The sequence below is a fragment of the Bos mutus genome, chromosome 22 (assembly GCF_027580195.1).
Source record: "Bos mutus isolate GX-2022 chromosome 22, NWIPB_WYAK_1.1, whole genome shotgun sequence".
In the NCBI taxonomy this organism is placed as follows: Eukaryota; Metazoa; Chordata; class Mammalia; order Artiodactyla; family Bovidae; genus Bos; species Bos mutus.
In genome coordinates, this window is record NC_091638.1 from 14,986,305 (window position 1) to 15,007,016 (window position 20,712).

Genomic DNA, 20,712 nt, shown 5'->3' on the forward strand with positions numbered 1-20,712 from the left:
TTAGGAGAGGGAATCCACTCTGCTGCTGCTCAGAGAGGTGAGCGCCTAAATCCCATGAGGGACTTGTGAAGAATGAACTGGGCAGAATGCTAAGAGGACTCGTGCACAGCAGGGAGAAGTTCTTTGATGCTTAAAGGTTGGGGGGAGGAGCTGGTTCCCTGGAAGATGGCAGCTTGTAGACAGACCCTGGGCAGCTTCAGCCAGTGCCTGAGGAACGTGAGATAAGGAGGGCCTACGTGGGCAACACGCAAAGGAGCAGGAGGCTCTAACGGACTGTTTTCTTGAATGATTTCAGTAGAATGTAAGGGCAGAGTGCTCCATTGCTTCTGCCTCCTTTACTCCCTGTGAATCAGAAGGACTGCAGTGGGGCTATGCCAAGCTTGGGGTCAAGCACTTCTGCCTCTTGGAGACCCCAGGCCCCACCATTCACCTTCTATAGCTATTGAACTCCAGCTCTACAGACTTAGCTGAGTTTCACAGTCTGCAGGACCCAGACTAGCTGGGGGAGGGTGTGTCTCCAGCCAGCCTGGAGATCTGAGGACATTAGGGTAAAAAAACAAAAAAGTGACCTGAGCGCTCAGCACAAACACTTGTATTCTGCATCTGGAGCCCTGACACTCATCTGTAATGTGAGGCGAGGCTAATAGTCCTTAGACTGTTGGTCTCTCAGCTCACACCCAGAAAGAGGGTGCAACCAGACATGAAAACCAGGAGTGCGCATCCCTTTCCGGACCATCCTGGAGATGAATCAGCCTCCCAGAGAGCCCACAGGGGATAGGACTCTGGGCTGGCATATCCCCAGTCTCTGGTCACCCAGGGCCTCCTGCAACTAAAACTTCTGCCACCAGGCTAGATTCCCAGAGAAAGATCCCACTGGTCTCAATGTCTCTGGCCCAATCTGATTTTATTTTGAAAGAGTAAAGGATCTCTGTGAGCAACTTTCTGTGGCACAGCCCTTAAGGGTTTGGGGTCTGAGCCAGACTGCTTGGGTTCAAGTTTCACTCTGACACTTCTTGGTGGGTGACTGGGTAAATTGTTTGACCTTTGTAGTTATTAATATAACTTCTCCATTTTAGGAGTCGTGAGGATTAAATGCTTAGAACTAAGCACACGTTGAAGTGGTTCAGGGACATTAATTCCTGTGCTTGCCTCCAGGTGGAGAGTATGAGGAGGGCCAGGCTCAGTCACTAGTGAGAGGCCCAGGGCCCCTTGAACCAGCAGGGTGGGAGAGGATCCTGGAAGCTGCTAAGGAGGCCTTAAATGCCTAGGCCATGACGTTTATGCTGCTGGAGGGAACTGGGCAACCTGCTGGTTTGAATTAGGCCCTACCATCTACAGCTGTAGCCTATTAGTGCTGAGCTCTGAACAGGAGCGATCTACTCCCCTCCAACCCCCCACCCAGGGATCAATGCTCCCTCAACCTACAGAGCCCTGGGTCCACACCTAGTGGGTAAGTTGAACTTCCATGCCACCCCTCCAGCCCCATGCTGCAATGTCCCTTTCTGTTTTCTGGCACTGCCCACTCTACTCCCCCATTGCTGTTACGCAGCTCCACGCCCCGCCTAGGGAGGCTAAACCCTGTTGTGTGCAGACACACGCAAGTGCTGCCCCAGCACGTTTTGGGTCTGTTCCTCCTCCAACGTGGGAGAGAAGTTCAGGGCTAGAGGCTTAGGGAAGTTGTGGGGGAAAAAAAAGCAGAAAACACAGAGCTGGCCTCTAAAAGCAGGGGTGTGGCTTTGCTGACCTTGCCAGCACCCAGTCCTGAGTGTCTGAGGATCATCCATCCCTGCCCTGATCTCCACAAACTCCTGACTTGCCCCCGTGGCATGTGATTCTGGCCTGGGATCCCCCTCCCCAATAACTTGTCCCACCTTGGACTCTCCAGAAAGCCTGCCTTGACGAACCCTGAGAGGAAGATCCTGTGGCATGGACCTTTTCAAGGCCAAGGGAACAGAACAATTCTGCCTATCTCCATCCGGCTACTCCTACAGGACAAGAATCTGGATTCTGCTACATCAAATCACCTCTAGTTCCCTGCAGATGTTTAACTGTATCCTCCCTTGGGGCATGTGCAGGGGAGTACCCTTCCTCTCCTTTTGCTCTGCTGCCTGCCAAGTCGCTTCAGTCATGTTCGACTCTGTGCGACCCCATGGACTGCAGCCTACCAGGCTTCTCTGTCCATGGGATTCTCCAGGCAAGAACACTGGAGTGGGTTGCCATTTCCTTCTCCAATGCATGAAAGTGGAAAGTGAAAGTGAAGTCACTCAGTCGTGTCTGACTCTTAGCGACCCCATGGACTGCAGCCCACCAGGCTCCTCCATCCATGGGATTTTCCAGGCAACAGTACTGGAGTGGGGTGCCATTGCCTTCTCTCTCCTTTTGCTCTAGCGTTACTCAGCTTTCAGTCCTCAGCTCTGAGCCAGCCCCACATGAGCCCACCAGACAGCTCTTCAGACAGTGCCTTCCTGCCATGTCTCATGTGACCCAAGTCCCAGTAGCCTCCCAGAACTGGCTTGTCCTGGGGTTCCCCCAGTAGATGGGCTGTAGGCCAGAGAAGAAATGGGAACAGCTAAGGTCTTCAGGAAGACTGAGCCCCCTATTCCCTCCTTTCTCACCCAACCTCCAGCCCCTTCTTTGGCTTGACTATTGCAACCAAGACCAATTCCAAAAGGGCCAGCAGCCCTACCTTGGTCACACTGGCCACAACCCCTGCCAAACCTTGGCTGGGAAATGGGCCCAAGAGTGTCCCTTGCAGCCGCCTGCCAGGCTCCTCCCAGTTTGTGAGGCAGGCTGCTCCAGCCTCACCTTTCCTTGGCTCCTCACGCTGGTATCTGACTGTGAGATCTGTCCTGTTCTGCCTTCACTGTCCTTAGCCAACCAATGGGTATACACGGTTCCTCTCTTACCACGTCTCAGGCCTGTGCAAGGGAGCCACAGAGTCAGATGAGGAAGTGGGTTGGGATGGTGGAAGAAGCAGAAGGCAGCCCTGAGGTGATGGGCTGGTCAGACATGCAGGTTGCTCTGGCCTGGCCTCAGCTTGAGGCCTTTGGGAGCTGAGTCAATTCACCCACCACAGCCACAGAGATGCAGAATATCTGCTGTGTGGTCATCGCTGGGGGCATGGGCCCCCATCGGTGCCCCTTCTTCTCTTGCCATCTTTTTCCACCAAGGTCTCATCTCACCCTCCATCCAGCTATGTGGTTTCCTCCTCTTTCTCTTGGCACTCTTTGGTCACCCCCATTTTTGCCCATGAGATGTTTTCTCCCTGACCCTGGAACGGCCTTAAGGACCTAAATCCTGGCCTCATGGGAGGCCGTTGCAGTTTCATAGGACAGACATCAGACTACGGGATGGCGCCTGCCTGGGATCTTGGCCTCTACTCCATTTCCTTCTCTGGCATCCAGAACCAAGTTACTCTGAACTGGCCCCAGAGGCCCTGCCCACTCATGAGCAAGGTGGCAGGCATACTCAGGGGACACTGCTACAGCCAGGCATGGGCGGGTGTGTAAGCACAAGTGCATGTGTGAGCGAAGAGGGTGGGGGATACAGTGTGGTACTGCCAGGATGTGGGCAATGTGAAAGTGACCAAACGTGGGGCAGCCATCAGCTTGGAGTAGGGGAACAGAAGCATCTGAATGATGACACAGATGACATTGTGGCCCTCTCCACAATGATGGCCCAACCACCACCTAGGCTCTGCGAGGCCTACCGTCCTGTGGTCCCCACTCTGCTGCCTGCTTGGCCTGGCAGTGTTTCCTTGCAGCCTCTTGCCAGCACAACCAGCCCCCAGCCCCCACTGGCATCCATGCCAGAGCAGCATTCCGCAGCCCTGGCTGTATCTCTCCAGCAGAAACAGCAGGAAGGCCTCTCAGCAGCCATCAAGCTCCACAGCTAGGGGACACAGTGGGACCTGGGCCTCTGGCCCTCACTCCTCTAGTCTTGCCTTCTCCCAGCTCTGGGTCTGTCACATGAAAGGATTTGATCAATGCACCTGTGGTTCACATTCTCCCATCTCCTGCCCTGGGCGTCCCTGTGTAGCCAGAGGCAGCCACCAGGTCAGTATGGATCGACAAGAAGCAAGTCCTGGAGACAGAATAACATAAACCCTGAGCTGCCCTGGGATCGGGGTGGGGGGTCAGCTCAGTTGGAGATCCTAGACTCACTCTCAGGTCAGAGCAGCCCAGGGCAGAGGGTGGGGATGGTGACCCAGCAAGGATACGCTGGGTTCAGTCCCTCAGTGTGAGGTCGCTCAGGGGAGCAGGTGTAAGCCTTTTCTGTAACTGGTTGGTGGGCGCGGGAGCGCCCAGCTTCCCCATTTTGGGGCCTCCTCCTCCTATGACCCCACCTCGGTGGCGCATCTGGAGGGCTCCCAGGTTAGACTCTGGGATGAACTTCCTGGCGGAAAGGGGCCTCGGTGCGAGAGAGTGAGTCCAGGGACCATCCTCTAGGATGGGAGCGGCGGGGCCTGGCCGGAGTCCGCGGCGGCCCGAGGCGGGGCTGGCTGCACCCGGACGGCGCGCACCACGCGTGTCCGCGCCCCCGCCGGCGCGCAGGGCGGCCTGGCCCTTTAAGCGTCCAGACGGCGGCCCCAGCTGACGCGCGGGCTCCAATCGGCGCCCCGCGCCCCCCGCCCGCCGCGCCTGAGGCTCTGGGGCCGCAGCTGCTCGGCGGCTGGACTCGCCGCGGCCCTGCGCCTCCGCCCGCCCGGCCGCGCCCCCGGGGGCCATGGTCGCGGGGCCCTGCGCGGGGGCGGCCCCCAGCGCGGCGCTACATGGAGCGGCCCCGGCCTGGCCGCCGGGGGCAGCGCGATCCCGCGGGGCCCTGTGAGCCCCCAGCGCCACGGCACCATGGTACGCAAGGCCCTGCCTGTCCCCCCACTTATCCGCCCACCTGCCCGCTCTGCCCTCTCGAGCGAACAGCCGGTCGTCTCGGCGTGGAGGGGTGTGAGGGATCTTAGCCCTCGCCGGGTCTCCCCTACCCCTTCTCGGGGTCCCTGCGGGCTGGGAATGCGGAGCTTTGACGCGGTCCTGGGCTGGGAAGGGGTTAAATTCCTGGGGTTGGGGCCGGGGCGCGAGAGGCTGAGGTCCTGCTAGGCACCAGCGGAGGGGGGCGCTTCTCTGGGCCGGGGACGGCGCCGCCCTCGGACTGGGTGATGGGGGGAGGGAGGAGGTCGGATTCCCGCCTGGGCCTTGGGCCACGTGGGCGCTGGAGCCGCCCTGCCAGGGGATTCGGGGCTCCTGGGCCAAGCGGGATCGGGGGAGGACGCCTGCAGCTCTGGTCCAAACTCCTGTGTGACCTTGGACCTGTCCACCGCCCTCTCTGGGCCTGTTTCTCGGGAAGGACGAGTGGCCTGAGTTGAGAGGAGGCTGGCACAGATACCCTCTCCCTAAAAGGAGGAGGCAGTAAGTCATGAGCCTGTGCCCCCTGTGCTCAGTCTGGGTCCACCCACTGCTTTCTGGGGACAGAAGAATTGACGTGGGAGTAGAGGGTGCAGATGGACACCCAGGTTTCATCCTGGGGCCTCCAGGGAGATTCTGGGGCAGCGTAGGGAGGTAGCTGGTGGTTTTGTGATGGTGAGGCAGGGTACCTCTCAGGAGTAGAAGGCTCTGCCGGTGGTGAGCAGCCTCAGCAGGTGTCCCTGGCACCTGGCCTGCCCCCACCAGCCTGGCTTGTGGGGGAGGGTTTGAGAGCATGAAATGCCCTGGCAACAGAAGTCCCTGACCATTCCTCTGGTCTTGTGTCTTAGCCCAGCTGGCCTGGACTTGGGGTGGGGTGTGTGACTGCAGCTGGCACAGCCAGATGGGGAGGGGCATCTACAGCTTCAGGAAACTGGCACATCTGGCTGGAGAGGCAGACACAGCTGGTGGGCCCTGTGTGGGAGGTACCAGGCTAGGGGGTAACCATACCCCACTGAGGGGCTGCCAGATAAGGACTCAGGCAGCATCTATGTGCCTGGTCAAGGAAGTACAGTCAGGGCTCCTGGTTGTAAGATCCTTGGGCCCCTCAAGGGCCAAGGATGGTGCAGCCTTGCCTGGGGGTGTTGCCTCAGAAATGGAGTCTCTGGGGCAACACTACCTCCCAGGCTAAAACCTTTCCTCCCCTGCTGAGGCCAGAGGAGTCTTCAGTGGATCCTGGGACCAGATGTGCACACAGGAAGTGTTAGGCACTGCCCTTGACCCATGGCAGATAAGCACTGGAGGGCGTTCTGTGAAGGAGCAGTGGACCTGGGATGGGTACCCCACAACACGTCTGACATTGACAAGTCCTTATCCAAGCTACTTCCCCACCACTCTCTGGCCCTGGAGGCCCTGAGGAACTTCTGTTACACCCAAATTGCATCCTGACCCCTCACTGACTTGCAGGTGGCAGCAGCTCTAGGGAGGAGGGTACAGGTTGCCGGAGGTGCTGGTGGGGTCTGGGGAACCACAGCTGGTCCTGAGACGCCTCGTCCTGCTTTTTGAGTCATTAAAGGCCAAGAAATACTTTCCCATGGAATAGTATCCAGTCCAACACAGATTTGGTGGCCTCAGCAGGGCTGAAAGTCCAGGGGCTCTGCTTCTGTTGACTGTGAGACCCTCCCATTCTGAGCCCATCTGTGTAATAAAGTTTGGTCCCAGAAGATGAATTAGAATGAGTCAGAGGATGGAGATGAAAGGGGGTTGGCACTTTATTCCTGTTAGATTGGCCAGACCAAGATGGGCTAGCAGCCCTGAGACAGAGGAACAAATAAGTGGCTTCTTGGCTGGGGTGAAGGAGGTGTTGGGGAGGAACTCAAGAGAGATGGTGGTGGACTTCCCTGGTGGTCCAGTGGTTGGGAATCTGCTTGCCAATACAGGGAACATGGGTTCAGTCCCTGGCCCAGGAAGATCCTACGTGCTGCAGGGTAGCCGGGCCTGTGTGCCATAACTACTAGAGCCCGCAAGCTGCAGCTGCTGAAAAAAGAGAGCATGAGGTGGGTGCTGCCCTGGGCTACTGGGTGTGAAGGGTGAAGCCCAGGGCAGGTCCTCTCATTCAAGTGACTGAAAGGACTGACATAAAGGGAGGGGTAGGCTGTGGATGGATGGGACTGGGGTTTTATCCCGAGGCTTCCAGAGACATGCATAGGGTAGGAGAGCTGATGGCTTTGCAGTGCAACAAGGTACCCTCAAATGTAGGAGGCTCTGACTTAGCGGACAGGGCCTGAGGAGGGCCAGAACCAGGCAGGTCGTTGATAGATGTTAACTGAATATCTGCTGTGCGCTGGATCCATGCAAGGAACTGGGCAGCCTGCCTGTCTGTGCTCCTCACCTTTTGGGGAAGCCGCTGTGGTTGGACCAAGAATTAAGCTAGCCCTTGCTTAATTCCAGGCCCTTGCTTAATTAAGCCCTTGCTTGCTGCTGCTGCTGCTAAGTCACTTCAGTCGTGTCCGACTCTGTGCAACCCCATAGACAGCAGCCCACCAGGCTCCCCCGTCCCTGGGATTCTCCAGGCAAGAACACTGGAGTGGGTTGCCATTTCATTCTCCAATGAGTGAAAGTGAAAAGTGAAAGTGAAGTCACTCAGCCGTGTCCGACCCTCAGCGACCCCATGGACTGCAGCCTTCCAGGCTCCTCCGTCCATGGGATTCTCCAGGCAAGAGTACTGGAGTGGGGTGCCGTTGCCTTCTCCAAGCCCTTGCTTAATTCCAGGCAATTCACAGGTACTGAAAGTGGTCCAAAGATCTAATAATCTGACCAATCAGATTCAAAGGCCTCCTTCAGGCTCCACGAAGATGACATCATCTGGGAACCTCTGGGCCTGGACCACACCTGACCTGGGGTATGGGGGGCCTAGAGGGAAAGGGTTTGGTACAGGTCTTGGGATGCAGGACTTTTGATGCTAAAACCAGGGCCGTCCCCAGCAAACCAGGACTGGGTCGTCTCCCCACAGGCATCCTTTCAGTATTTCCAGGCCCTGTGGATTCTCTCCCTGACACTCACTTACAGATAAAACCAATCCTGCCCAACCCCAAACACCTCAGGAACAGAAGTCACCTAGCTCACTGCTCTGTCTCTGGCCACTGTACCTCCAGGACAGTGACTGTGACTTTTGTTCCGAAAGTGTCTGGGGCTGGGCAGGATTGGTTTAATTTGTAAGTGAGTGTCAGGGAGACAATCCATGGGGACCAGAAAGACTGAAATGATGCCTCTGGGGAGACAACCCAGTCCTCGTTTTTGCTGGGGACGGCCCTGGTTTTAGCATCAAAAGTCCTGCATCCCAGGAAACCCCTAGGTTCCTGGCCCACCTGCATAGTTGGTCATCCTCGAACCTTTTCCTTCCCCTTTTCTCCTTTTCCGCTTCCCTTCCCGGGATGACTGCTCCCATTTCACAGTGGAACAGCTGGAGGTCCAGAAAAGTCAACCACTGACCCAGGAGCTGATACGCGGCCTCAGAAGGTCACGGCCAGAGTCTGAGCTCTGAGGGACAGCTGACTCGGGCTTGAACCCTGGTTCCCCATCGTCTTTGCTTGAGTCTTTCGGCACCTTCTCTGTCACGTGGAACCAATAGTGATGGGGGATGGGGGGCACCTCCTGGCTGGCCTCGACCTGACCTGTGCCCTCGGCCCTGCAGTTGCTGGTTGAGAAGACAACGGACTCACCGGCGGCCGAGTTCTCGCTGGTGGAGGACGTGGCGCTGCACTTCGCCTGCTTGATGGGCCGCCTGAACGAGCAGCGCCTCTTCCAGCCTGACCTGTGCGACGTGGACTTGGTGCTGGTGCCCCAGCGCAGCGTCTTTCCAGCCCACAAGGGCGTGCTGGCCGCCTACAGCCAGTTCTTCCACTCGCTCTTCACCCAGAACAAGCAGCTGCAGCGCGTGGAGCTGTCCCTGGAGGCGCTGGCACCCGGCGGCCTGCAGCAGATCCTCAACTTCATCTACACGTCCAAGCTGCTGGTCAACGCGGCCAACGTCCACGAAGTGCTGAGTGCCGCGTCACTGCTGCAGATGGCCGACATCGCTGCGTCCTGCCAGGAGCTGCTAGATGCCCGCTCCCTCGGCCCCCCGGGCCCTGGTGCCGTGGCCCTCGCCCAGCCAGCTGCCGGCTGCACCCCAGCTGCACCAACCTACTACTGCGACATCAAGCAGGAGGCCGACGCCCCGGGCCTGCCCAAGATCTACGCCCGAGAGGGCCCCGACCCCTACTCCGTGCGCGTCGAGGACGGGGCTGGGGCCACAGGTGGCACGGTGCCTGCCGCCCTCGGGCCGGCTCAGCCCTTCTTCAAGGAGGAGAAGGAGGGTGGCGTTGAAGAGGCTGGCGGGCCCCCAGCCAGCTTGTGCAAGCTGGAGGGTGGGGAGGAGCTGGAGGAAGAGCTCGGGGGTTCTGGCACCTACAGTCGGCGAGAGCAGTCCCAGATCATCGTGGAGGTGAACCTCAACAACCAGACACTGCATGTGTCCACAGGGCCCGAGGGCAAGCCAGGCACTGCCACTGGCCCGGCCACCATGGTGCTGGGCCGGGAGGACGGGCTGCAGAGACACTCGGAAGAGGAGGAGGATGACGAAGAGGAGGAGGAAGAGGAGGACGAGGAGGAAGAGGAGGGAGGAGGCAGTGGAGCAGAGGAGGAGGAGGAGGATGAGGAGGGCGGCAGTCAGGGGGAGGATGAGGAGGATGAGGAGGAGGAAGGGCACAGCGAGCAAGAGGAGGAAGAGGAGGAGGAAGAGGAAGGGCACAGCGAGCAGGATCAGGAGAGCTCAGAGGAGGAGGAAGATGAGGAGGACGGGGAGGCAGGGGGCAGGCAGGGGGGCCTGGGGCGCCGCAGCAGCCGGGCAGAGCCCCCTGCCCACAGTCGCATGGCCACGAGGTCTGCCCGGCGCCGTGGCCCCCCTGAGCCGGAGGAGGCCGGGCGGCGGGGCGGGAAGCGGCCAAAGCCACCTGCAGGAGTGGCTCCCGCTCCTGGCTCCCGAGGGCCACAGGCTGCTGATGGGCTGGGGGCAAAGGTGAAGCTGGAGGAGAAACAGCACCATCCATGCCAGAAGTGCCCGCGCGTTTTCAACAACCGTTGGTACCTGGAGAAGCACATGAATGTGACCCACAGCCGCATGCAGATCTGCGACCAGTGCGGCAAGCGCTTCCTGCTAGAGAGCGAGCTGCTGCTGCACCGGCAGACAGACTGCGAACGCAACATCCAGGTGGGCCTCCAAGGGGCCTGCAGGGGGCAGCCATCCAGGCTAAGCCAGGCCGGAACTGGGCCCTGGGCACCCAGTGTCCTGCTGCCTGTGTTGTCTGCACAGTCTGCAGAGAGCAGGCTCAGCCCCCACCCCCCAACCCCGCCCCAGGGACAGTGGGACCAGCCCCAGCCCAAGGGTGAGCCCAGAGTGGTGAGAGCTCAGGGGATGACGTCAGGGAGAGCTTCCTGGAGGAGGCAGATAGACCTGGGCTTCCGCAAGAGTGCAGAAAGGATTGGAACAAACAGGACCCTTGCCAGAGAGGCAGAGGGGAGCAGGGACTCAGGAGAATGAGAGGAGAGAGTTGTCTGAGCATGTGAGGCTGGGGGACAGCCAGCTCTGAGGAGGGATGAGTCAGTGTTTTTGGACTGCTGCAAGGCCAGCAGGGCCCCCAGGTATATAGTTTGGTAGATTGAGCAGTGCAGGAAAGCACAGAGGGGAGGAGGGGTTTGCCCGGAAGGGGGCGCCATTTTCCACTTATTGCAAGGGCTGAGTGGAGCAAGGGGCAGCCAGGCGGGAGGAAACCCCTGCATTCAGCTCTTTGGAGGTACCAGCTGGCCTGGGCATGGGGAAGAGGGACTGGATGAGCAGTTCGGGAAGTGCAGGGGGCCCAACAGGAAGGCTGCTGGGGCCAAACAGGGGATCTGGGCTGACTGCCAAGCATTGAGCCAGCCTGCATCTGGGCCAGCCTGGCCTTTCAGGGTGAAGACAGCACAAGGCCAGCCAAGTGATTTTTTGCCTTTTCTGGCTGAGAGTGAGGTTGAGGGGCAGTAGGTAGGCGATGCTAATTGCCTGAACTAATTGCTAATTGGAGAAAGTGTTACCTGAGGGTTACCTGGATTCCTGCCCCACCCTCAGGCACATGCTCCCACCTGCCTGCCTGCTGGCCTGCCCTGTGACTCTCCACATGCACACCCCCGAGCTTCCCTCCTGAAAGGGAAAGACGCTTGTACTTCTACCCTGGGTACCCTGACCCAATTTCTGCCTAAGCCCTGGCCTACTGCAGGGGTAAGGGCCCAGGAGACGAGGAGGAGGGGAGTGTGGTCCCCAGGGTTCCCACTACCATCTCGTGTCCAAAAGGCCCTTGCACCTCCTGCAGTCCCCCAGCCCTTTGGAACCTGTTCCCTTGGGGATCTCTGTGGTGTCAAGGTATGGGCCCCAGCAGGGGAGGCAGCAGAAATAATGTCTCAGCTTTGCCAGGACTTGTTATCCGAGGGGCTCCCCCTTGAACTGTAGCCTCCTCACCCACTGTGGCCCTTCAGCCAGTTATGTGTCTCTCCTCTGTAGAAAGATGTCTTGTTGAAATGAGCACAGAGGAGGGACTTCATGGAAGAGGTGGCCCATGACCCTAGTGAGTTCAGGATGAGGAGGGAGGGCCCCAGGCTGCAACCCTGGGCGGGTGGGCAGGTGGGTAATATTAGGGATTTACCACCCCTGACTCAGAATATCAAACGTAGCTGGTCCTTGGCCACCAAGATCTCTCTCTCGAGCACAGTTCAGGTGGGGAAACTGAGGCCTAGAGAGGCAGTGACTTGTCCTAGGTCACATGGTCCTGACCCAGGGCCTAAAGTCTTTTCATTCCACAGTGTGTGACATGTGGCAAAGCTTTTAAGAAGCTCTGGTCCCTCCACGAGCACAATAAAATTGTGCACGGCTACGCAGAAAAGAAGTTCTCCTGTGAAATTTGTGAGAAGAAGTTCTATACCATGGCTCACGTGCGCAAGCATATGGTTGGTAAGTCTAGGCCTGTGGCGGAACGGGCCCAAGGTCCAAGCTGGGCCAGCTGCTGGGTGTGCTAGGAAGTCTTTCACATCCAGGGACAATATAAAGGGATGAGAAAGCACCAAGTAGCTGGGAGGTGGGGCGGGGACAGTGGATGGGGCAGTGGGGCCGAGGAGGGGGTAGGGCTAGTCTGGGGCCAGGGCTGCCATGTACAGTTGGGCACGTTGCACATGGCACAAGGGCTCATGACAGGAGGGCAGGTAGAGACCAGAATCCAGCTAGCACACTGCTACCCAGGCTGGCACCCCAACATGGGGCTAGGTCCACCAGAGCACCTTCTGCTAAATTACACAGAGTGCTTACTGTGTGGGCTGACACAGCCCCTGTCTCAGTCTGAGGACAGCTATGCCCCTGACAGGGCTTCAGACTTCTCTGAATGCAACCCTCCTCCCAGGAGTCATACCTGGACACAAGTGTGTCTTGGGCCACTTCGCTGCCTTGGGCATGGCTGTCCCTCCCCTCTAGGTGGGCCTGGCTGAGAGTCTGGCTGTTGTCTGGGTGGCCCTCCTTTCTTTGCCCACTTAGGGGCTGGAGCTCTCCCCACTGTCTAGCCAGGGAGACAGTGAGCCCTGGCCAGAGATGCCCTTTCTCTACCAGACAGTACTGGAGGCTTCCAATATGAACTGACTGGGAGCTGGGAACCTGGGGTGTAGGTATCAGCCAGGAGCATGCTAGGTAACCCAGGATTGGTGGTCCTTCCTGGGCTTGGATTCCCCAGCTCTGAACTGTGAGGGGGGCCCTCCGTGTCTCCAGATGCTTCCTCCCACATCTTCCTTGGAGTTTGTTTTGGCAGGGAGTGCAGATAACTCCTTCTGGATGGCAGGGGACCCAAGGCTGAGGCCTTTACAGGTGCCATCCTCTGTAAAGCCCAGCCACCTTGGAGACCCAGGACCACTCTTCCTGTTTTTATAGAAGAGGATGCTGAAACTCACTGAGGCTCACAGCAGCCATACAGAGAACCAGTGGCTAGGCCAGGATTTGAGCCGAGGCTAAGGAACCATGAAGGCCTCTGTGCTTGTCTGAGCAGACAGAGACCTAGCGGGGGGTGTGGGAGGGAGGGACAGGGAGGGAGGGGGAAGGACCTCGCCTGGGGGACAGAGGCCACGGGGCAGGTCCCAGGGTAGATGGTGCCCCAGGAGGTGGGTTCAAGGCTCAGCGTGGGGTCGGTCCAGCAGGGGTCCCCTGGGAGAAGCCAGATGGGTCCCTGAGATGTCATGGCCATGGTGCCTGCCCCGTAGCCCACACCAAGGACATGCCCTTCACCTGCGAGACCTGTGGGAAGTCCTTCAAACGCAGCATGTCTCTCAAGGTGCACTCCCTGCAGCACTCCGGGAGAAGCCGTTCAGATGCGAGGTGAGTCCACTTCTGCCCCCAGGGACCACCCTGAACAGGGCAGGGATCAGGGGCAACAGCAGCTTAAAAACCAGGGGGTAGGGGGACTGGAGTATAGGGTGCAGAAAGAGAGGGGGCCCTCCTGTTGTTTGCCTTCTACTCCATCCTTCCCTGGTTGCCCACCTACACCAACCCCCCCCACCCCCGCCACATACCCCTGCTTCCTCTCACTATCTCAGTGCTGCACGTTCAGGGTGGGAAGTCTGCATGGGCTGGAACCATAGGACAGGCTTTCTGGAGAGGTGGAGAAAGACACATCTTAGGCAAAGATCAGAGATGGAGTTGCAGGTGGGGCTGAGGGAGGCCTTTGGACAAGGAGGAAGGATGGAGAGTCTTAAGCACAAGGGCTCCCTCCACTCTGGGGCCTTTTCCCACTTGCTGAGCCCCATTCCTGCCTGGGCCTCTCTACCTGTGCCCCATGCGCTGCCCCACCCCAGGAGCACCTCAGCCGGCCTTGGCATCCACCTGTCCTTGCCCAGGAGTCCCTCCCGCTGTGAGTCCTTCCCGGCCCTGTGAGCTGGGGACCAGTGCTTACCTCCCTGAAGGTTATTCCCCCACTCTGCCCTGGGTCTTGCCCCACCCAACCCTGCCCTCAGAACTGCAATGAGCGCTTCCAGTACAAGTACCAGCTGCGGTCACACATGAGCATCCACATCGGCCACAAGCAGTTCATGTGCCAGTGGTGTGGCAAAGACTTCAACATGAAGCAGTACTTTGATGAGCACATGAAGACCCACACAGGTACTGCTGTCCAACGGTGATGGCCTCTGCGCCATAGCAGGCATCCTTCTCTGCCCTTTTCTGAGGCTCAGCCCTGGCCTCCCTGACTCCCACGGTCGGGTGAGGGAGGCTGGCTCACAGGTTGGGGGTGGGGGGCGTGGCGGCCCCCCAGCAACTCCCCGAGGCTCATCCCCACCCACCCTGCAGGGGAGAAGCCGTACATCTGCGAGATCTGCGGCAAGAGCTTCACCAGCCGGCCCAACATGAAGCGGCACCGGCGCACGCACACCGGCGAAAAGCCCTACCCCTGCGACGTGTGCGGCCAGCGCTTCCGTTTCTCCAACATGCTCAAGGCGCACAAGGAGAAGTGCTTCCGCGTCAGCCACCCCATGGCCAGCGACGGCGCCCCCGCGGCCCCGGGCCTGCCCCCTGCCCCGCCCCAGGCTCTGCCCCTGCTGCCCGGGCTGCCGCAGACCCTGCCACCCCCGCCGCACCTGCCGCCCCCACCGCCGCTCTTCCCCACGGCCTCCAGCCCGGGCAGCGGGAGGCTGAGCACCAACAACTAACTGCCTGCCTGCTCCAAGGGGCCCAGGACCCTGCCCTCCTCCTTGGGGGGCAGTGACACCTCCAGAGTTGGCTGGACCCCAGCCTCGCCCCAAGGCCCCTGACCCTGGGGGGTGTGCAGGCTGGCAGCCCCCAGAGCTGGCCGAGGACACCTCGCTACCAAGTGCCCCCTTTCAGTGACTTCTTGAAGCCTTTACTTTTTTTTGTTGTTTGTTTTTTGGGAAGTGAAGGAAAAAGAAAAGAGAGGAAACCATTGGCAGTATCCCCCTCCAGGTGAGGGGGGCGCTGGAGGCGGCAGGTAGGGGGGACAGGGGCCCAGGGAGCAGGTGTGACTGGTCACTCTGCTGAGGCCTAAGCCAGAGGGAGGGGGGTGGCCCAGCCCAGATCACCTTTAGCCACTTATCCGCGCCTTTCCTGGGCCCCCTAACTTGTGCCTCATATCCTGGAGGGTTTGGGGAGAAGTTGGGTGCCATCTCCCTTTGGAGGAGGTGTGGACCCAGTGTGAGGGCTGCGGATATCCAGGCAGAGGCTTGAGCCTGGATGCCCTGGGAGCGTGCCAGGAGGCTGTGGCAAGGCGTGAAGACTGCAGCTCTACATAGGGAGGGTCAGGGGGGTGTGGGGCGGGCAGGGGCTGGACCCCAGACATTTGCTTTCCCCATTCACAACCCTGCGGCAGGCACAGGGATCCCCGACCTGCACTAGGCTGCACCGAGGGCCCTGGGTCCTGGAGAAGATGTCCCCGGAAGCCGCTGGGCCTCAGGGTGTTGTGGGCCAGGCCCTGGGTAGACAGACGGGCTGGATCCCACAGCACTAGCTCCCAGGGCCTGCTGCCCAGGAGCCCCTGCAGATGGGTGGACCCCAGGGGCAGGCCCCTAAGGAGGAGGCTTGGGCCAATGTTCTGAGGTTTCAAGGTGCTATCAGTGGGGCAGAGGCCAGGGCAGCTGTTCACAGAGCACCCCATCCCTCACCAGCTGCCCCAGCTGCATCTCCCACACTAGAGATGTGTGTGTCTGTGTCCGTCTGCTCCCTGAAGGCAGCACAGGCCTCCTCCGCTCCCTGGACCTGGTCACAACCCGACCCTGGCTGACATCCAGCACCCTTGTCCCTCCTGGGCCTCTGTGCTCATGGGTGGCACGAGGAGCCTGCATGACCAGGCCCGGGGGTCAGGGTCGCGGGCGCTGGGAGAGCCCCAGCCTGTGCCCAATGCTTGCCCTCACGAGGCCAGCACTAACAGGACATCCTTTTTTTGTTGTCATTTAACGTCTTGATTCCTGCCTTTAAAAGGGGGAGGAAGGTTCCATAAGCTACATATTTCCTAGTTAAGCTCTTTCCTATTGTGTTTATACAGTTTTGTTTGTTATACTCTTTGCACCTTAAACCCCCATGACTACCCCCACACCACCACCTTCCCAGCATGGCTGGAGTGGGAAGAGGCCTGAGCCCAGGGGGTCGTGGAGGGGGGACTGGCCCCATCAGCTCAAGGGCTGAGGGGGTCGGGACCCCTCAGACCTCCTTGTAAGGTCCATGGCGCTGGGGCAGGGGGCTGGGGACATTTTAATCATCAATAAACGAAGCACTTTATTCTGTACAGATGTGGGTAAGCCCAAGGAGCCCAAATGATTTGAGGATTTAGAATCCAAGCCACACAGCCCAGACTGTTCTCTGGGCTTAGAGGGTTTGAGTTTGGGGCTGTAGCAGGAACAGTGCAAGCCAGAGCCTACGTACGTACCCTCAGATGCCCCTGCTGTCCTCTGGGCACCCCCTCAAGAGAGGAAAGCTCCCTGTCTGGTTCCCAGCACTGCGGCTCCCCCACCCCGAGGCTGAGGGTTCTAGCCTCTTATGGGGTCAGGGTTGCACCTCTCAGGCTCCTGTTCTACTGTAGCTCTTTTCTTCTCCTGCACCCCTTGATCTCTGGGCTTCCATGACGTCCTCAGGGTCCCCCCCACTCCCCCCTCTCCCTTGCTATTTCCAACCTCCAGTCCCAGTGCCTGGCGGCTCTTCAGAGCTTGCCCACATTTTCCTAAAAAAAGTCTGATTTCCCCAAATGGGCTGTAGGCTGGGACTCCCCTGAGCTTCTCACCCACTGTGGCTGACACCAGGATCTCACCCACTGTGGCTGACACCACCACAGAGCTGGTGGCCCTGTCACTGCTACCGTCACTGCAGCCTTAGAAAGCCTGGGGGGCCCTGGCCAGGCTGGCCTCTGATCCGTGAAGTCAGACTTTCACAAGCAAAGGCTGGAGATGGGTGTAGGGAGCTGCTGGCGAGACCCTGTCCCAGGACTTGGGTCTCCTACTCTTGAACGCTTCCCTTCTCAGGGCATGAGAGGGGTCCAGACAGCAGGCTGGGCACTGGTCAGATGGTCATTGTATTAATAGCTTAGATGGGCATGGCCACCCCCTCTCCTGGGAGGCCCCCGTCCTAGCGGGGACAGGAGTCCTGTGTCCCTGGTGCTAAATGCTCTCTTCCCCTTTGGCCAGTGTTGGTGGGAGCTCCTTTCTGGCCAGACCACAAGGGTCTGAAGCAATAATGGAACCTCAGCCGTGCCAGTGTGGATAGGGGTTCTTGTTTTACCAGCTTTTACATTTCCTTTTTAATTTTTAAAACAAATTAACAAGCACCTGGATATTGGAGGGAGGGGCTTGGGCCATCACACCCACTTCCCAGGGCTGGTGATGGGGAGGGGGCTTGGGATGATTATCTCCCACTGCAGATCTGCCAAGGGGGGCCGCTCTGTCCAGCTGGACTTCTCAGCCCACTTGGCCAAGCCTCAAGTCTGGAACCTGGCCTGCCCCTCCCCAGCTCCCCTTGTAGTCCCTGGTCTTGGGCCAGCTGGGGATGAGTGGCCAGAGAGATGACCATTCAAGCCCCATGACTACAGTTCTAGGAACCCAGGCTGGGTGGGGGGGCAGGCAGTGGGGGCAAAGCCTGAGCCTCTGATCCTGACATTTGCTGCCATGTCCCACATGGCACCCCTCGGCAGTCGGGGGGGGGGTGGCGCTCAGTGGCAAAACGGCTGTGCCCAGGTACGTGGACCCTTGATGTCTGCCCTGTGTGGTCATCCCACAGCCCCAGAGTGTATGGGGGACTGCAGGAGGGTGAGGAGAAGAGTGGAGGGGAATAAAGGCAGTACAACTGTCTCTTGGCCCAGCCTCTTCTTTACATATGCCGCCCTGACCGTGGGCTGAAAGGACTCAGACCACAGAGAGATGAAGGACAGTGCGGCCGCCAAAGACCACATGGACACCTGTGCCCGGAGCATCCCCAGGTCCCGTCTCCCTCTCCTGAGGATGGGCTGGGCTCCTGGGGAACCTCCAGAGCCAAGGGCTGAGGTCTGAAGGAGCTTGGTGTCTGCGCCTGGGAGAACAACTCAGACGGAAGACTGTGGCCTCCGAGGAGCAAGCAACTCTCCCCGTGGACCTCAGAATTATTTCGCTGGGGCACCGGGCTCCATGTGGGATAGAATTATAGGCTGTGGGGACACATGGTGAATGAATGAATGCCCCCTCACCATGTATGTAGCACTTGGTTTCAGATGCCCAGAGAGGGGTCTCAGATGAGATACCAGGGTATCTGAGGGGTCTCAGACACCGGGAGGGGCTAGGAGAGAGGCTGCTGGGTGGCTCACTAACTGGCCAGGGAGAGGCAGTTCAGGTCCCCAGGATGAGTACGTTGCCCTCCACGCAGCCCCACTTCTCTGAGGGGAACAGGGGCTTGCTCAAGTCACCCTGAAAGTGCCGCTTGCTGCTAGGCCTGCGGGCCTGGCTGCTCCCTGCTGGGTGTCTTGAGGGGATTCGGCCCCCCTGTGCTACCTGTCCATCCGTGCGTTGCCTCCATATCACCTCTTCCCGGCAGCCCCACTGTGCTGTGAGCAACAATCCGACGTCACACAACACGGTTTTCTAGAGAACCTCTGAGGAAAATATTTATTTTTTTAATTAAAGTTTTATTTGGACATAGTTGAAGAAGCCAAATATTTCTAGAACTTTTTTTTTTTTTCCCAAAAACCTGCAGTTCCCCACATCTCCTCCTTTCCAACTCCCAATAAGTGAGCAGTTCCAATTCAGTTGGTATTTTTGGTGTTTTCCTGCCCATGGAAAGCACTCCTCCAACACTGCTCTCCTCCTATTTTCAGTTTTAGGCATTGGCTATTGATGTATTTCTTCAACACTCCCATCACACACACAAACACTATATACACAATTCCCCTTCCTCCCAACATGGTTATGTTACTATTTGAGGTTAGATTAATATTTAGTATCTACATTATTATGACTATGTAGACACCGATCTCAACCAAGCCATATAATGCAATAGGATTCCATTTCCTTTCTCATAACTTTTTACTTTTGGCTCTTTTAAACATAATTTACTTTGGTTTCTAGGTGTTTAGCACTGCTGCATTCCCAAACCTCTTGTCATAAATGCAACTTTCCTTCCCGTATGTACAAACACAGCGAGTGTTCCATCCATTTCCTCACTCTCATAACCAAGGAGCAGTACAGGAAGATGACCCTAGGGAACACACAGTGCAACCAGCTTCCCACGAGGAGACTTGAGAAACTGCCTAACAGCCTCCCCCGGCCTGTCATTCCCTGTCCCTCTTTGCTGAAGACTGTGTCCTTTTGCGTTCACTGCAGAGATCTTTAACTTCTAAAAGGTTTATGTCTTAGTGGACTCCTTTTTCCTAACCCTAACATTTACCTTCTCCTCCGGACCACTTCCGGGAATGAAGCGCTTGACTGTATCTCCCTGGGTGTAAAATTGCCTGGGTGTAAAATTCAGGCTGGAAATGACTTCCCTCAGAATTTGAGATGCCAGCATTTCTGTTGAGAAGCCCAATGCTGCAAAGTTTAAAAGGATGAAATGAAGTGACAGGTCCCTCTGATCAACATCAAGCCCTGGAGTCATGCTTTCTTCCGCCCACCTGTGGTCCCTGGGCATGTCCTTGGGTGAAACCAGAGTGAGAGGGGCAGGGATGACACAGGACTGGCCATAACTTCATGAGTTGATAGTTGTTGAAAGAGGGTGCTCAGTACATGAGAGATCAGTATATTACTCTCTCCCTGGAAATGTTTGCATTCCCCATAATTATAATTTAAAAATAAACAGCGGTTCCCCATTTCACAGAGGGCAAAAAAACCCGTCTGTACACTGGTCATACATGATACCACCCCCTCTTACCTCTTGGCCCTCATCTCCTACTCATCTCCTCATTCATTGCTCACTGGCTTCCTTGCTGTTCTTGGAACAGGACAGGTGTAGTCCTGCCTCAGGGCCTTAGCTCAAGCTGTTCCCTGCTTGGAATCCTCCTCCTCCATGGTTTAAACCTGCTCAAGCATAATCCACTCAGTGAGTCCATCCTGACTATTCCATTTAAAATTGTGACCTCTGCCACCCATCGCTTCCCATGCCCCATTCCCAGCTACCTGTTACCACAGCAGTTATCATCTGACACCCTGTGTAACTATTTACTTGTTGCTGTTCCCCTTTCCCTCAGCTGAAGTTAAGCTCCAAAAAGACAGGAATTCTTACTTGATGTGTTCACTGCTGAATCCTCAACATTTAGAATAGTGCACAGTAGGTTCTCAATGAATGGATGAGCCACATATAAACATTCTAGTAGAATGCCTGGTAGGAATTGAGCACCATGGGACTCATCATAATCTAAAAATATGCCACTGAATCATCTGATAAACATAAGTTAATTGTTCAGCCAGTACCTTCTGTCCTGGTCTTTGGAAAGTGAGATGACGATTAATGGGCATTTTCTTTGGAATCAGCAGGGCAGGGAGGGATTCCCACAGTCTTTGGAGGTGGGCAGATCTGCTTCGAATCCTGGATCAACCACTTGCCAGCTGTGTGACTTGGCTACATGGCTGAGCCTCTCACAACCTGGTCTCCTCACTGATGGTGCTGAATGGAAATGTTCTGCAGTATAGGGCTGGGCTGGAGGCCCCTGGGTGAGCCTTTGCCCTTCCCAGAAGACAGACAGGACTATTTCTAGGTGATCCTACCTAGGTGCTGTGTCCCTCTGAGACGTGCTAGAGGGGTCATCAAGCAATGGTTGAA

General features: G+C 57.7%; 1 protein-coding gene and 1 long non-coding RNA gene across 4 annotated transcripts; one reads left to right on the forward strand and one right to left on the reverse strand.

The window, feature by feature from the left end:
• The first annotated feature begins 4,662 nt into the window (after positions 1-4,662).
• On the forward strand, positions 4,663-16,228 carry ZBTB47 (zinc finger and BTB domain containing 47). The gene is given in 7 exon segments (XM_070360409.1): positions 4,663-4,850; positions 8,590-10,146; positions 11,769-11,916; positions 13,203-13,295; positions 13,298-13,317; positions 13,953-14,097; positions 14,284-16,228. Coding segments are annotated over 7 exon segments (2,325 nt in total). The 5' UTR covers positions 4,663-4,847; the 3' UTR covers positions 14,643-16,228.
• On the reverse strand, positions 13,217-20,118 carry LOC138984757 (uncharacterized). 3 transcript variants are annotated; one of them, XR_011462045.1, is made up of 5 exons: positions 19,825-20,118; positions 19,345-19,484; positions 18,453-18,553; positions 13,512-13,590; positions 13,217-13,347 (listed from the first exon to the last, which is right to left on the reverse strand). It is a non-coding gene; the product is annotated as an uncharacterized lncRNA (long non-coding RNA). The 3 variants fall into 3 exon arrangements; XR_011462043.1 differs by having other exon boundaries at positions 19,345-20,118; XR_011462044.1 differs by having other exon boundaries at positions 13,271-13,403; positions 19,345-20,118.
• Positions 20,119-20,712: the final 594 nt, after the last annotated feature.